General features: G+C 38.1%; 1 protein-coding gene across 5 annotated transcripts in view; it reads right to left on the bottom strand.

The window, feature by feature from the left end:
* Positions 1-16,167, bottom strand: part of CFAP61 (cilia and flagella associated protein 61) — a 332,611-nt gene that overhangs the window by 74,750 nt on the left and 241,694 nt on the right. For all 5 annotated transcript variants that reach the window (XM_019712531.2, XM_074317334.1, XM_074317335.1 and 2 more), the window contains exon 22: positions 8,294-8,586. In XM_019712531.2, coding sequence (XP_019568090.2) covers positions 8,294-8,586 — 293 coding nt within the window. The remainder of the gene's footprint in view (positions 1-8,293; positions 8,587-16,167) is intronic.

Genomic DNA, 16,167 nt, shown 5'->3' with positions numbered 1-16,167 from the left:
CAATGTTCATTACAGCTTTGTTTATGGTGGCCAAGACATGGAAACAACCAAAATGTCCTTCTATAGATGAATGGATAAAGAAGTTGTGGTATATATACACCATGGAATACTATTCGGCAGTAAGAAAAGATGATATAGGAACATTTGTGACAACATGGATGGATCTTGAGAATATAATGCTAAGTGAAATAAGTCAGACAGAAAAAGCAGAGAACCATATGATTTCACTGATATGTGGTATATAAACCAAAAACAAAAAAAGAAGAAGACAAACAAATGAGAAACAAAAACTCATAGACACAGACAATAGTTTAGTGGTTACCAGAGGGTAAGAAGGGTGGGGGGTGGGAGATGAGGGTAAGGGGGATCAAATATATGGTGATGGAAGGAGAACTGACTCTGGGTGGTGAACACACAGTGGGATTTATAGATGATGTAATACAGAATTGTACACCTGAAATCTATGTAATTTTACTAACAATTGTCACCCCAATAAATTTAAAAAAAAGAAAAAAAAGAAGGATATCAGATATAGTGGACTTTAGTATAGAGACATTATCAAAGATAAATATGGACATTTCATAATGTTAAATGGCAAAATGCATGAAGACGATATATGAGGTGGGATCAAAAAATACAATGAATATTTAAATAAAAAAATTTATTACAGTAATAGACACATTGCCATTAACCCCCCTCAAAATACTCCCTCTCACTTTGAACACACTTATTCCATCATTCTTGCCACTTTCTGAAGCAGTTCTGGAAGTCCTCTTTTGTGAGTGTCTTTAGTTGCACTGTCATGACTGCCTCGATGTCCTGAATCATTTTGACTTTGGGGAAGAGCCAGAAGTCACACAGTGCCAGATCCAGTGAAAAAGGTGGATGAGGACACACCGTAATGTTTTTATTTGACAGAAATTGTCATATACCAGAAGTGATGTGTGACACATAGCATTGTAATGATGGAGGATGAAGTAAAGACACTCATGAAAGAGGACTTCCAGAACAGCTTCAGAGAGTGGCAAGAATGATGGGATAAGTGTGTTCAAAATGAGGGGGAATCTTTTGAGGGGGATTAATGGCAATGTGTCTTTTATTGTAATAATTTTTTAAAATTTAAACATCCTCCATATCTTTTGATCGCACCTTGTAAAAATTATAACTGCTCATGTGCTTAATAACAGTCCATCATAAAAAGATAAAGCAAAAATTAACAGAATTAAAGGAAGAAACAAAAACTTCCACAATAATAGTAAGAGCTTTTGCTATCCCTCTTTCAGCAATTGATAGAACTATACAAAAAATATCAGTAAAGACATAGAATTTTCAAATGTCATTATCAACCTCATTGAACTAACTGTTATTTATAGAACATGACACACCAAAACTACAGACTACATATTCTTTATATGTCCACAAAGATAATCTATATGCTGGAACATAAAATAAGTTTGAGCAAATCTTAAAAGATTGAAATCATAAAGAATATATGTCTCTGAACACAATGGCTTAAATTAGAAATCAATACAAAATATGATACCTAGGAATAACACACTTCTAAATAATCTAAGAGTCAAAGAAGAAATCACAAGGGAGATTAGAAAATATTTTGAACTAAATGGTAATGAAAATTCAATATATAAAATTTATGAGATGCAGCTTAAATAGAAGAAAACTTATAGCTTTAAATACTTAATATAAACCAATGACCTAAGGTTCTTAAGGAACTATATAAAGTAGGGCAAAGTAAATCCGAAGCAAGCAGAAGAAAGAAAATAATTGTTAATAGCAGAAATCAATAAAAGAGAAAACTGACAGATAACAGAGAAAATTAACAAACTTAAAAAGCTGGTTCTTTGAAAAAAATAAATAGAACTGACAAATATCTAGCTAGACAGAGAATGAGTGAGAGAGAGAACAATTCACCAATATAAGAAATGAAAGAGGGGTTATTACTATAGATCGTGGACTTCAAATAGATTATATATGAATATATGAAGAAGTTAATGGCAATAAATTTGATCAACTTAAATGAAGTGGACACATTTCTTAAAAAATACAACTTACCAACAGTGACATACGGAAAAGAGAAAATCTGAATAGCCGTATATCTAGCAAAGAAATTGAGTTCATTATAACAAACCTTCCTACAATATAAACTCTAGGCCCAGATGGTTTCACTATTTATCAAATTTTCAAGGAAGAAATAGTACCTATCTTACACAAACTTTTTCAGAAAATACAGGAGGAGGCAACACTGTCTAAAGTATTTTATGAGCCTAGCATGGCCCAAATATCAAACACTTACAAGAACATTAAAAAAAACAAAAACAGAAAATTATAGATCAATATCCCTCACGAATATTGTTACAAAATAGTTTCAAAAGTTCTTAAAACATATTAGCAAATCAAATTAAACAGTATATAGAAGGATAATACATCATGACTGATTAGGGTTTATTCCGAAACGTACCAGATCTGCCAATTAAGTTCGCAAACTTGCCACCATGCATGGTAACCTTGGTATATCAGTGTCTCACAGCTGTGTTAGTGTTAACATGTGGCGGTATCTTGCTGAGTGGCATTCATTATTGTTGTTGCATGTTTTATGTGCTGTCTCAAGAATGCCTGAGCTTAAATTAGAGCTACGAACAAACATTAAATTTCTTGTTAAACTTGGTAAGAGTGGAAGTGAAAGTGGGGACATGTTAATCCAAGTTTATGGAGATAATGTCATGAAGAAAACGGCAGTGTACAAATGGATTAAACGTTTTTCTGAGGGGAGAGAACACGTCACTCATGAAGAGAGGTCAGGGTGGCCAGTAATGAACAGAACTGACGAAAGCAGTGCAAAAATTTGTCAAATTGTGCATCAAAATCATCGGCTGACTGTGAGAAGCATAGCAGACCAAGTAAACATTGACAGAGAAACAGTTAGGAAAATCTTAACTGGAAATCTCGGCATGGGAAAGGTACACGCAAAAACGGTCCTGAAGGAGCTCACTAATGAACAAAGAGAGGAGAAGTTTTCCAAGATCTTTTGGAGAGGCAAGACGATGTTTTGGGCCATATTATCATTGGTGATGAAATATGGGTGTACCAATACAACCTAAAACAAAGCATCAAAGTGCACAATGGAAGTCAGCCAATTCTCCACGACCAAAAAGGTCTGTCAGTCCAAATCAAGACTGAAAATGATGTTGCTGACCTTTTTTGATATCAGAGGGATTATTCCTTATGAATTTGTACCAACTGGACAAACAGTTAACCAAGTTTACTATTTGGAAGTGCTGAAAATCCTGCGTGACAAAGTTAGACAATAACGACCTGAACTTTTCTCCAACAATTCATAACTCTCGCATCACAGCAATGCACCAGCTCACATGGTACTGTCTGCGAGGGAGCTTTTAGCCAGTGAGCAAATAACTATATGGGAACACCCTCCCTACTCACCTGATCTGGCCCTCAATAACTTCTTTCTTTACCAGAAGATAAAGGAAATATTGAAGGGAAGATATTTTGATGACATTCAGGACATCAAGGGTAATATGACGACAGCTCTGATGGCCACTCTAGGAAAAGAGTTCCAAAATTGCTTTGAAGGGTGGATGAGGTGCTGGTGTCAATGCATAGCTTCCCAAGGGGAGTACTTTGAAGGTGACCATAATGATATTCAGCAATGAGGTATGTAGCACTTTTTCTAGGATGAGTTCGTGAACTTAATTGTCAGACCTCATAAGACTGGCTGAGAATTTTGAAAATCAAATGTACCTTATCCATAGAATTAAGAAGATAAAAATATAATCTTTTAATACATGTAGAAAATTCACTTGACAAAATTCAACAGTTATTCATGATAAATCTTCTGAACAAACTAGGAATGAAAAGTAACTTCCTCAATTTGGTAAAAGGCACCAAAGAAAAAACTCCACAGTTAACTTCATATTTAATGGTGAAAGCCTGAAAGTTTTCTTTTGCGATATGGAACAAGGTAAGGATGTCCACTTTTGCCACTTTTATTGGACATTGCACTGGAGGTCCTAGCCAGTGGAATAAAGTAAGTAAATGAAATAAAAAGTATAAATATTGGACAGAAGAAGTAAAGCTGTTCCCATTTGCAGGTGGTATGTTTATATATCTAAGAAGCAACTACTAGAACTAACAAGTGAATTTAGCAATGTTTCTGTTTACAATGTTTATATACAAAATCAATTGCATTTTACATACTAGCAATGATTAGGTGGGAAACAAAATTTTAAAAACCCAGTTATAATAGTTCAGATATTACACAAAAGAACATATACCAATGGCCAATAAGCACATGAAAAGATGCCCGACATCATTAATCAGGAAATATCAAATTAAAAACACAATGATGCCATACCCACATCATATAATATCCATTAGAATGGCTAAAATTAGAAAGACTGACAAACCAAGTGCTAACAAGAATATGGACCTGAACTCTTATACATTGCTGGTGGAAACATTAAATGATACAGTCACTTTGGAAAGCAATATGGCAGCTTCTTAAAAAGGTAAACATACACTTACCATATGACCTGGCAATTCTTTAGGTAGTTGACTAAGAGAAATGAAAACATACCAGGGATACAAAAAAAAATGTATGTGAGTGGACACTTTGGTCAACGTTGCTCAAGCAGTAGTTTGCTGTAATCAGAAGTGTCTGGACGCTGATGGTAACCACTTTGAGCACCTCTTGTAATTGCAGAAGTCAAATGTGACTTGTATTCATCTTTTGTTATCAGTATATATTGAGTATTACAATTTTAATAACGTTTTCCTTTCTTAAAATGTGTATACATTTTTTTGGCACCGTCTGTATGTTTACACAAAGATGTGTACAAGAATGTGCATAGCAAGTGAATGAACAAATTGTGGTGTATCCATACGATGGAATACTACTCAGCAATAAAAAAGAATGAACTATTAATGATACATGGAATGTTTTAAAGGAATCTCAATATCATTATGCTGAATGAAAGATTCTAAACATAAAATAGTGTATAAAATATAATTCCAGTTATATAAATTCTAGTTTTAACAGGTGCATATACTTGCGACACCATCTGTTTCAGTTTCCTAGGCCTGCTGTAACAAAGTAACACAAATTGGGTGGCTTAAAACAGCAGAAATTTATTGTCAGCACAGTTCTGGAGACTAGATGTCTGAAATCAAGGTGTTGTCAGGACCATGCTCTCTTCTAAGGCTCTAGGGAAGATTTCTTCTCTGCCTCTTCTTAGCTTCTGGTGGTTTCCAGCAATCCTTGCCTTGTAACCAACACACCTTCAATGACTTGCAGCTGCCATCACTCCAGCCTCTGCCTCCACCATCATAAGTGTGGCCTTCTTTGTCTTGAGTCTCCTCTGTGTCATTAAATCTTTCTCTTCATATAAGGGCACCAATCACTAGATTTAGGCCCACCTTAATCCAGTATGACCTTCTCTTTACTTGATTACATCTGCAAAGACCCTGTTTCCAAAAAAGTTCACATTTGCTGGTACTGGGGCAGCACCAGCCCCAGTGGTGGGTTAGGACTTGGGGGTTAGGACTTACAAGATCTTTCTGGGGGACATAATTTGACCAGTAACACCATCAAAACAGTAAAGATCATGAATATATTCATCCTCACCAAAAGTTTCCAATGTCCCACCAGAGACGATGCCCAACACAAGCAGCAGGAGGGACAAATACCCTGACTTCTCCCCTCTTTCCATGTCTAACCCCTGCCAGTACCTACTGTGGGGTGAACACAGCTGGAAGTCAGAGAGCAACCAAGACTGGGAAATGTCTTGTGCAGAGGCCACTCCTTGGGGTGCAGACAGGAGTACAGGAAGGAGACTGGACCTGATGGCGGACAGCCGGTGTCTAATCCAGATTGCTTTAAGATGAAGTTTTAGCAGGAAGGATCCTGTGTTGGATCAGTTGAGAGTATTTGCAATGTCTTTGCCATGATTCCAGTTCTGATCTGAACGGGGAAGTAAAGACCAGAGGGGGCTGCTAGAGAACCTGTATTCAACTGGATATTCGGAGAAGCTTTCTCAGGCTTCTGCTTCCTAAACGACGTATGTGTTCACCTCCAGAGGTTCCCTAGGATAACTTGACACATTTCCCAGGATGGTCATTTTTGGGGGAGGAGGGGAAATTTGGGTGAAAACATTTTGATTTTTTCTATCTGAAATAGGTGTTTTGTAGATGATGTCACTTTTATATTAAAATAAGATGAACGTTTTCTGTCTTTTTCACTGCTGTGTCTCTCATACTTAGGACGGAGACTGAGACCTAATAGGTGTTCAATAAATTTGTGGAATGAATGAATTAATGAATTTACTAAAGAGCAGAACCCAAAATTTCCATGGATTATCAGGATAAAATGAAAGATTCCACAGAAATGGTGATAATGGTTTGCTTTGAGCCCCTGTCTAGACTCTGGGGGGATGAGGGTCACCTTAGGGGAACTTGGGTGAGAAGCCCTGACCTTAGGTTGACCATCCCGTTCTCCTAGGGAAGGGATTGCTATAAACTCCCACCTACTGACCCCAACCAGTTTGCCCAGTAGATGTTGCTGGCATTCTTTACCACAACTGCTGTTATATGTCCTTGACCTATGCAGCTCCAATATTCACACTGGTCTCAGTCTCCCCTTTGAGTGGGGGTCTCCTGATTCTTCATTAGGTTGGCTGGCCCCTTCCCTCTCTCCCGCCCTGCTGGCTTCTGCTAATCTCCTGAACTGGCAACTCTGAGGATACAGGTTGTAAGGTGAGCTGCTACACGTACCTCCCTCCAAAAAAAATAAAAAAAGATACTCTCTATATATATCTTCTAAGTCTCTATTTCATGAAAACACTCACTATTGCTGTTTTCAGAATCTTAAGAGGTTAACAACAGCACAGACTTAGGGGCCCGCTGACCTAGGTTGGGATCCACACATCACTGACCTGGAGCCACGATGTTCTCATCTGTAAAATAGGGATGCTTCCCTTTACAGAGCTGTTGTGAGGAGGTGACAGAATGCTCTCCAAGCTTCCAGCACTGTGCCTGGGACATGGTAAGCTCTCAGTGTTGGCACTCTTCAACACTGAGAAGACATTCCTTCCCCTTAAATATGGGAATAAGAGGCAAGGTCTAATTCCCTACTCTTGAATATGGGCCAGCCTTAGTGACTTGCCTCTAGTGAATAGAATGTGCTAGAAGTAATGCCGGTTGGCTAGGTAGGCCAACAAAGGTGATACAGTTCCTCCCTTTCTCTCTCTCCACTTGCTCTTAGAACCAAGGCACCCTGCTAAGAGGAAGCCCAGTCACACGAAGGGACCATTTATACATGTTCTGGACAGATATGAGGTCTGAGGTCTGACAATTAGTTTGTGAACTTGTTGCAATGATGTTGCTGACCTTTTTTGATATCAGAGGGATTATTCATTATGAATTTGTACCAATTGGACAAACAGTTAACCAAGTTTACTATTTGGAAGTGCTGAAAAGGCTGCATGAAAAAGTTACATGACCTGAACTTTTTGCCAACAATTCATGGCTCTTGCATCACGACAATGCACTAGCTCACACAGCACTGTCTGTGAGGGAGTTTTTAGCCAGTAAACAAATAACTGTATTGAAACACTCTCCCTACTCACCTGATCTGGCCCCCAGTGACTTCTTTCTTTACCCGAAGATAAAGGAAATATTGAAGGGAAGACATTTTGATGACATTCAGGACATCAAGGGTAATATGATGACAGCTCTGATGGCCATTCCAGAAAAAGTTCCATAATTGCTTTGAAGGATGGAGTAGGTTCTGGCGTTGGTGCATAGCTTCCCAAGGGGAGTACTTCGAAGGTGACCGTATTGATATCCAGCAATGAGGTAGTTAGCACTTTTTCAAGGATGAGTTCGCGCACTTAATTGTGTGACTCTTATCAACTGAAATTGATCTAGCATCAATAGCCAGACATGTGCGTGAACATGCCTTCTAGGTGATTCCAGTCCCACCCATTGTCTGACTTCAACCACATGAGATACCTCAAGTGAGAACTGCCCAGCTGAGACCAGTCAAACTCCAGGACCAGGAGAGATAATAATAAATGATTGTTGTTCTATGCCACTAAGTTTGGGGTGGCTTGTTACTCAGCAATCGATAGATCAGCTGAACAGTTAGAAAACAAAACCTGAAATTGTGACTATAAATTCACCACCCACCATCTTTCAGACTCCAGGTCCCTGGAAGGTGACTGCTCTCCAGCAACAGAGAGTGAGGTTCACAGCACCTACTTACCGAGCATGGAAGTTTAAAAGGCTTGGTGGGTGTGGTGAAGCTGGCGCTGTGAATGGGGTCTGGGTTTTGGCCATCGTTCCACTGAGCCAGGAGCGCCTCCTGGTAAATGGTAACCCCTGCTGCTCGGAGTGCATCCTCCACTGCACTTTCCACCGAGTAGTTGTTGATACAGGTGATGGTAGAGGTGGGCGGGGGCTGCACCAGGTAGATGGAGGACCCCTTCATGCCAAGGTTTAAGAGCACCTCCACTGTGGTGTAAGTGTCAATTGTATCCCCATAGACAATGACATTCCCTAGAAAAAAGGGAAAATGCTAAGATTGACAGCTAAAACAACAACAACAACAACAACAACCTTATTAGTCAAATGCTAATAATGCTGAATTGCTCCCTGTAACCCTCTCCTTTTTCAGCAGCAGGAAGCCAGACGTGTTACCTAGCAACGGTGACCAAGATAATTTAGTAAAGAACTGGCAAAAAACATCCCACAAAGTATAGTCAAGTACCTTTAACTCAGAAGTAGGACATTCATTTATGTTCCTATAATTTGAAAGTTGAAATTATGCTAAATGAAACTGCCTAGAAGAAAACCTTTTATTTTGTTTTGTTCCCTCTTTGTCACACTTATTACCGAAAAAAATTTAGTACACTTTGCAATATACACAAGTTCTTCCTAAGTGATGAAAAGGACAATGGAAAAAAATATTCATGTACATGATGTACAGATATTTTAATATTTAAATGTTCAACCTCCTTGATTCCAAGGAAATTTTTCTTTTTTTGAGAACTAAAGAGTAGAACATTCTGCTTTTCAATGGTTAATTTTTATAAAGATTCAAATTGTGATTTTTAGAATTTACTGTGTCATGACCTAGCAAAAAGGATCAAAGGGTATTCTTTTGGTAAGTAGAAATAAAATCACAAAATAATTTTGGATGACTTCTTCTGTGAAAGAGCATTTTAATGGTAGCAGTCTATACTATTTATAGTTCTTAAAAACTATATGCTATTCTACTAAATTTCGTCATTTTAAAGATCAACGAATGAACTGTATTATATGCTATTTATATGCTATTTTTGACACTGAATTGGCATTTCTAATTTTTCACAAAGGAAGAAACTGCTGTAGACTCACTTTTCAGGCAAGCTGTAACAATTTACCACAAAATGATAGATTCACTGAATCTCACTTTTTTTTCTCCTGTTTACAAAATAGTATAGAAAGGAATTTTACAAAGCAAAATAAATGACAAGTGTATTTATTCAATTAGATTGACTAAATTATGCAAAAATCTCTTTCAGTCCAAAATTGAAAGGTGTAATGGCTCGTCTTGCTTAGAAAAAAAGGAACTAGAATAACTTTCAGATTGCTTCTCTGAGGATTAACAGCATCTAAAAAGTTCTCCCATACTTCCTGTTGTTCAAATATGGAGTACCAACAGGGCACTGAAGCCAGGGGTCCTTCCTTCCTGCCTTCACTAGGATGCTCCAATTCTGTGGCTGTGATTCTCTCTGCTATTTATACACTCTAATGCAACATTCCTTGGTGAGCTGCATTTTTCCTTGGGTAAAAGAGCCAACATTTGCCTTAAAATAGTGAGGCTCCCACCTACTATGAAACATGAATCCTGGTGCATGGCATAACAAAGAGTCAGCCTGACAGGAAAGCCAAAACTTGAATCTCAAACTGTCATAGGTTTGAGGTCTTCTGCTCTTTTAAAATGTGCATACTGAAAGAATATTCATTCTTAGTGAAACAAATTTGAGTGTTGAGGCCCCATGCAACTCAGAGTTTAATATTTTTTCAGTCTCCTTCATATTAGCTCTTAGTAACTATACTGTGAGATGAGCCTTTTCATTATAGGCTCATGGAAGCCCAGTCAATGCAATGATGCTGGGGTTTGGAAAGCAAGTGTTGCCCATAGATTGATTGTAAGCAGTTGGAGAAGATGATGCTTTTCAATTCAAATGGTAATACATTTTATAAAATTTATAATGTTTAAATTAGATGTGTATTTATAGATATTCTAACTTCTAAATAATTTTGTCTACCTTACAGTTTAATTTGAAACAACCCCCCACCCCAAATATGGGACTTTGGTTATCCTAACAGTCAGCTATTGTCACAATAATGCTGCATAACAAATTACCCTAAAACTCAATGTCAAACAACAACAAGCCTGTTGTAGGATGGCTCACACATCTGTGGGCTGGCTGATGTCAGCTGATCTGGCTCCAAGTTGTGGTTGGGATCAGGTATGTACCATGTGTCTTTCATCCTCAACGGGCCGACAGACACCCGAGCCCTGTTCTCTTTATGGAGAAATGCAGGAGCACAGGAGAAATGCAGGAGCACAGGAGAAATGCAGGAGCACAGGAGAAATGCAGGAGCACAGGAGAAATGCAGGAGCACAGGAGAAATGCAGGAGCACAGGAGGGCAAGCACAACTACTCAAGCACTTTTTAGGCCTCTCCTTACATTACACCCTCTAATGTCCTATTTACCAAAGCAAGTCCCATGGCCATGCCCACGGTCAAGGAAGCAGGAAGCACAGTCTGCCCTGAAGGGGGTATTTGCTGAACAATAGTCCAAACCATCACAGTCATATTGGAAATATAGTAAATAAATGCCTGTATGATTTCATCTAAAAATTTTTATTTAAACATGTTTTATTTGCTTATTTAGTTATATTTCTCTCATTACCTATACAATACAGTAGAATCTCATAATATAACTTGTTACTAATAAGAACATGTGAGGGTCAAATCACATCTCTTCACAAATATGATAAAAACTGATGCAACAAAGTCAGCCTATTACTCTTTACCAGTTTGATCTCTTGCCTTTTAAATGTCCCATTCTGTGGGGGATTGTTCTTTCCATTATCTTTGTGCAGTTGTGAGTTCTTTCTACATCATTTTTCACTTTTACTTTGTAAAGAATTTTTAGATTCAATTAATGTTTATCTTGTGACTCCTATATACCAGGCACAAAGCAAGGCACTTTTATACACAACCCATTGTTCTTATTACTATTACTCTTACCATCATCATCATCAGTAATAATAACACTTAGAGCTGTTAACAATAACATCGGATTAACTTAGATGTGCATAAATAATTTTTTCATAAACTAATAGCAAAAATATAAGCATAGAGATAATTCATAGAATAACAAATATCTTATATTTTGGCAGGCTCCCTAGAAAAAAACTAGTAGACAAACATTGTGATTATTCTTTTTGGGACAAATCAACCTAGGCATAGAAATGATTACTTTTATTTATTGGAGTAATTTTGGGGTAGAACTAGTGTTTTTGAAGCCACCCTGTCGAGAACTCACCACAGCCTGGGGTTGTGCGTGAGCCGCAGCAGATGGTCCAGCCTCCAGCCAGGTGAGGCCCCAGGAGGCTCTTGGGGGTCTCTACTTTTCCTTTCCTGCATTTACCACAGTCTCCACTTAATTGGCTTATCGGTGAATGACTTCAAGTTCACCCTGCCCACCATGTTCTCCCTGGAGCTTTGCACAATGCCTGGCCTACAATTGGTGTGAAAACATGTTTCCTGACTGAATGCACAGATGAATGTTTGAGGTTTATCAGATTGCTGATCATAAGCTAACTGGGCATTACTTTTGTGCCTTCAAAATATTTATCGCAGAACTACCTCATTGTGGCCAGATTTTCCTACTACATATTTCTACTTGGTATTCACTGTTAAGTTGGCACTGTAAGAAATATCCAACCACAGGGTCGCTTGTACAGCTGAGATCTGTAAGATAGAAACACATTCCCCTTAACAGTGTTAGGTCTTACTGGTCTCCATTTTAGCTCACAAAATCCTACATAATTCTAAATATAACCTAAATCATATGTGCCTTGGGTTACATTTATATGCAACACAACAGTATAAAGTAATACTCTTGCCATATCATTGGGGTTTAAACCCAAGGAAATAAGAATGTTTTATGTGGAAGTTAACAGTGATATAACTATCATGTTGCTACAGTTGGGCCAGTTTTTGGCTGAATCAAGGAGGGGAGATGGGAAGTAAGGAAATGGAGAGAAAGGGGGTAAGAGATAGAAGAACAAAGAGTGCCTCAGGAAAACAGATTTTCTTCAGTTGCTGGGTAAGAGTTAAAAGAAAGAGTTTGAAAGTGAAAGAAAGTGGTTGTGGGGTGAGAGGTGGGGTGGATTAAATAAGTGGTAAGTGAATAACAACAGTGAAAAGGGCTTTGCCTAAGGGAGACCTTCAGTTTGACAGTCTTGTCCCAGCCAGAGCGTATTGGATGGGATGGATGGGGTCCCGTTGGTGCAGAACAGCTTGATGGCAGTACGGAGGAGGTGAGGCAGCCCCAGGTTATGTGGGACCTGGGACATACATTTATTTACTGCATGCTTTTGGTAAGTCAGACAACTTCAATTAGCTAAAGATTAATGTTATCAAAGTATTTCCACCATGGAGTCTTTGCAAACATTTAGAAGAAGATAACACATTGAAGGGGCTTTTATCACATAATCAGCATACACCCACAACCACACACACTCTTTTGAAGTTTTGAAGTTTTATGCATATATGGAAGAAATAGAATGCAAAAACTGAAGGCTTCCCCTGGATATAAGTTTTATGCTAAAATATCTGGGCACTGTCTTCTTTGCCACTCAGTGTATTTAATGGAAACGAAATGACCAGTTTTTGCACTTGATCCTATAGGTGACAGAGGTAAAACAGTGGGCTGCCCTACTTTGAAATGGCAGATGATTAACTGATGATTAGAGCAGTCTGGGTGAATTTCCAATAAAGGATAACAGAATATAACAGTAGCAGTTTCTGTGGAAGGCCAATCTTTGTTCCTCCTTTTAGGGAATAAATTATGCATCACTAAGATTACAGATCTGAAACGGGAAGACGAGGACAAAGGAGGGTGCCAATAAAAGAGTACTGTGTGAAAGCTCCTCAAATGAAAGTTGGCAAGAAGAAGCACTGGGTCATTCTCCACTGCAAACCCGCTGCAGCCTTTGAGAAGAAATGTGCACGGATGCTTCCCAGAGGAAAGAGGGCTTCAGTGTCGACAGCCCAGCTGGGGGGAAAGAGAGGGAAAGTGATGATTCATATCACTAACTCTGAAAAAAAGAAAGAAAGGAAAAGCACTGCAACTTGCCATTTAAAATGTTGGCATAAATGTAAAGGTGATCTTTTTGCTTTTGAAAACTCTTCTGAGGTATAAATGAATACACTAGTAACTTTGTGTCCACCAAAATAAGGCAATCACATTTTAACATTCCACTATAATAATGCACCCAGATTTAGGAGGGTCTTCAATTTATCTTGATCAGGGGGAAAAGATGCCAGTTTCATCATTGGTTCCTGGAAGAGGTAAATAATGGTTTCAGGAGCTTGAAGACTCACTAATATCTAAAAGTAACATGACTATAGGAATGAAATGCTAAATCGAGCTCCCTATTAAGTTAAAAAATATACATAGTATGTAGTGTTGATTTTTTTAGTCATAGATTTGCCCTAAGAGTAATGGAACAACCTTTTTAACAAACCATTTCAATAGAGGCCAAAAAGGCATTTTTTTTTTCTTTTGCACTGAGTGCTTTAATTTTAATTACGTGGAGAACATGCTTCGCTGTCATTTTATCATCATGCTTAATAATCTAAAGGTGGAGGATTCTCCAAGAAGAAAACCATGAATTGAAAAGAAGAAAAGGAAAGGATTTCCTGATCTGGTAGTCTGGACATGGAATCACATCTCAATCGTTTAAGAAATAAATTTGAGGTTTATGCACACAGATATTAATATGAAATTTCCTTCATAGTTATTATATTTTTAAGGCCAGAGAAAAGGTCTTTTTCCACTTCAAAAGAGACCAATAGAGTGGTTATGTATGACCTCATTCATCCTCAGAACAGGCCTATACATTTTATTATGTCCCCAGAAAGCACAGAGAGGTTAAGTGGAAGAAGAGCTTCAGATCACACAGCAAGTAGATAGTTCAGCAGGACTCACACCTGCCAACTCTGATTTCAGGGCCAGCACTCTTGCCACTACACTATACTTGCAGGTGGATATGTAACACATTCCTAGAAAAATAATCTGCTATTTTATCAGTATAACTAAATTTAGTAAATAACTAGATAATGAAAGAATTTAAAAATATCATAGAATATTCATAAATTATGACATAAACTTTAAAAGCATCATGTCCAGAAATAGACCAGAAATGCTTTTTTATTTTTCATAAGTTAAAGCGTAAGATTTCTATGACCTAAACCTGACCTGTCCCATTTTGTTCTGCCAAATAAAAAAGGAAGAATATATTAGATATAACATAACAAAGGATTTGTTTAATGATTCATGCACTGGAATTTTAATGTTATACTTTTCCTACAAACATGATTTTAATAAGGCAGTAAACTGTATTTAGCTAAAGATGAAAATGATCCATTTCGGGCCATTAAGGCAGTTTTTCTTTTAAACTACTTTTATTCTACTTTTCATTTTCATGGAAAGTACAGAGGTAATAGCAGATGAATTTCAATTAGTTTCAATTAATGCCATAAACTGTTATAATGTATTAAGTTGCTCGGTTCTATCTGAACCCTGGTCTGAACCCTCCAGGTTTTGTTTGCAATTGAAAGCAGTGTTTGCAGCCGCTATGAAAGGCAGAGTGGAGGTTCCTCAAAAAATTACGAATAGAATTACCATATGACCCAGAAATCCCTCTCCTGGGTATCTACCAAAAAAACCCTGAAAACATTTATCCATAAAGACACGTGTGCTCCAATGTTCATTGTAGCTTTGTTTACGATGGCCAAGACATGGAAACAACCAAAATGTCCTTCGATAGATGAATGGATAAAGAAATTGTGGTATATATACACCATGGAATACTATTCGGCGGTAAGAAAAGATGAAATAGGAGCATTTGTGACAACATGGATGGATCTTGAGTTTATAATGCTAAGCGAAATGAGTCAGACAGAAAAAGCAGAGAACCATATGATTTCACTGATATGTGGTATATAAACCAAAAACAACAGAAGAACAAGACAAAGAAATGAGAAACAAAAACTCATAGACACAGACAATAGTTTAGTGGTTACCAGAGGGTAAGGGGGTTGGGGGTGTGGGAGATGAGGGTAAGGGGGATCAAATATATGGTGATGGAAGGAGAACTGACTCTGGGTGGTGAACACACAATGGGATTTATAGATGATGTAATACAGAATTGTACACCTGAAATCTATGTAACTTTACTAACAATTGTCACCCCAATAATTTTTAATTAAAAAAAAGAAAAGAAAGAAAGCAGTGTTTGAGCTGGTGACGTCAGCTATTCTGCAAGATACCAGAACATTTCTAATAGATTAGGATAATTTACATCTGTAAACCCATCCAACTCTAGTGCCCAGGAAACCATTTCCTTCACACTGGACTAATTCCATCCCAGAACCATTGCTGCTCCTGTGGAAGGAGAGGAAAGTGTGATAAAACAGCGACTGGGGGAACAGTGGTGAGGTTTTGGGGTGGTTTCAATGGATGGCATTTCAGAAGACAGCCAGCCTCTTCCAAGTGACCGTCCATGTTTCTGCTTCCCAGCATCCACCTGTCCTTCTAGAACAATCCCTCCACTGACCTCAGCAAACAAGCCCCTCCCCTTCAGTCCATGTGCTTCAGCAAGATAAAGCCTGGTGTTTTCCAATATTTGGAAATTCCCAGATGGACCTCTCATTATAGCCAATGAGACACAGGAGATATTTTTCTCAGGCTCTTGTGGGAAGGGCTCTGTCCTTGGCTGCCCCCTGCCAACCTTACCCTGAACTGTTGAGAAAGGGCAAAATTAGCCTTGAGGGAGCAAAACCTAAC

This window comes from Rhinolophus sinicus, linkage group LG13 (genome assembly GCF_036562045.2).
Source record: "Rhinolophus sinicus isolate RSC01 linkage group LG13, ASM3656204v1, whole genome shotgun sequence".
Classification (NCBI taxonomy): Eukaryota; Metazoa; Chordata; class Mammalia; order Chiroptera; family Rhinolophidae; genus Rhinolophus; species Rhinolophus sinicus.
This window is presented reverse-complemented; position numbering and strand designations above follow the sequence as displayed.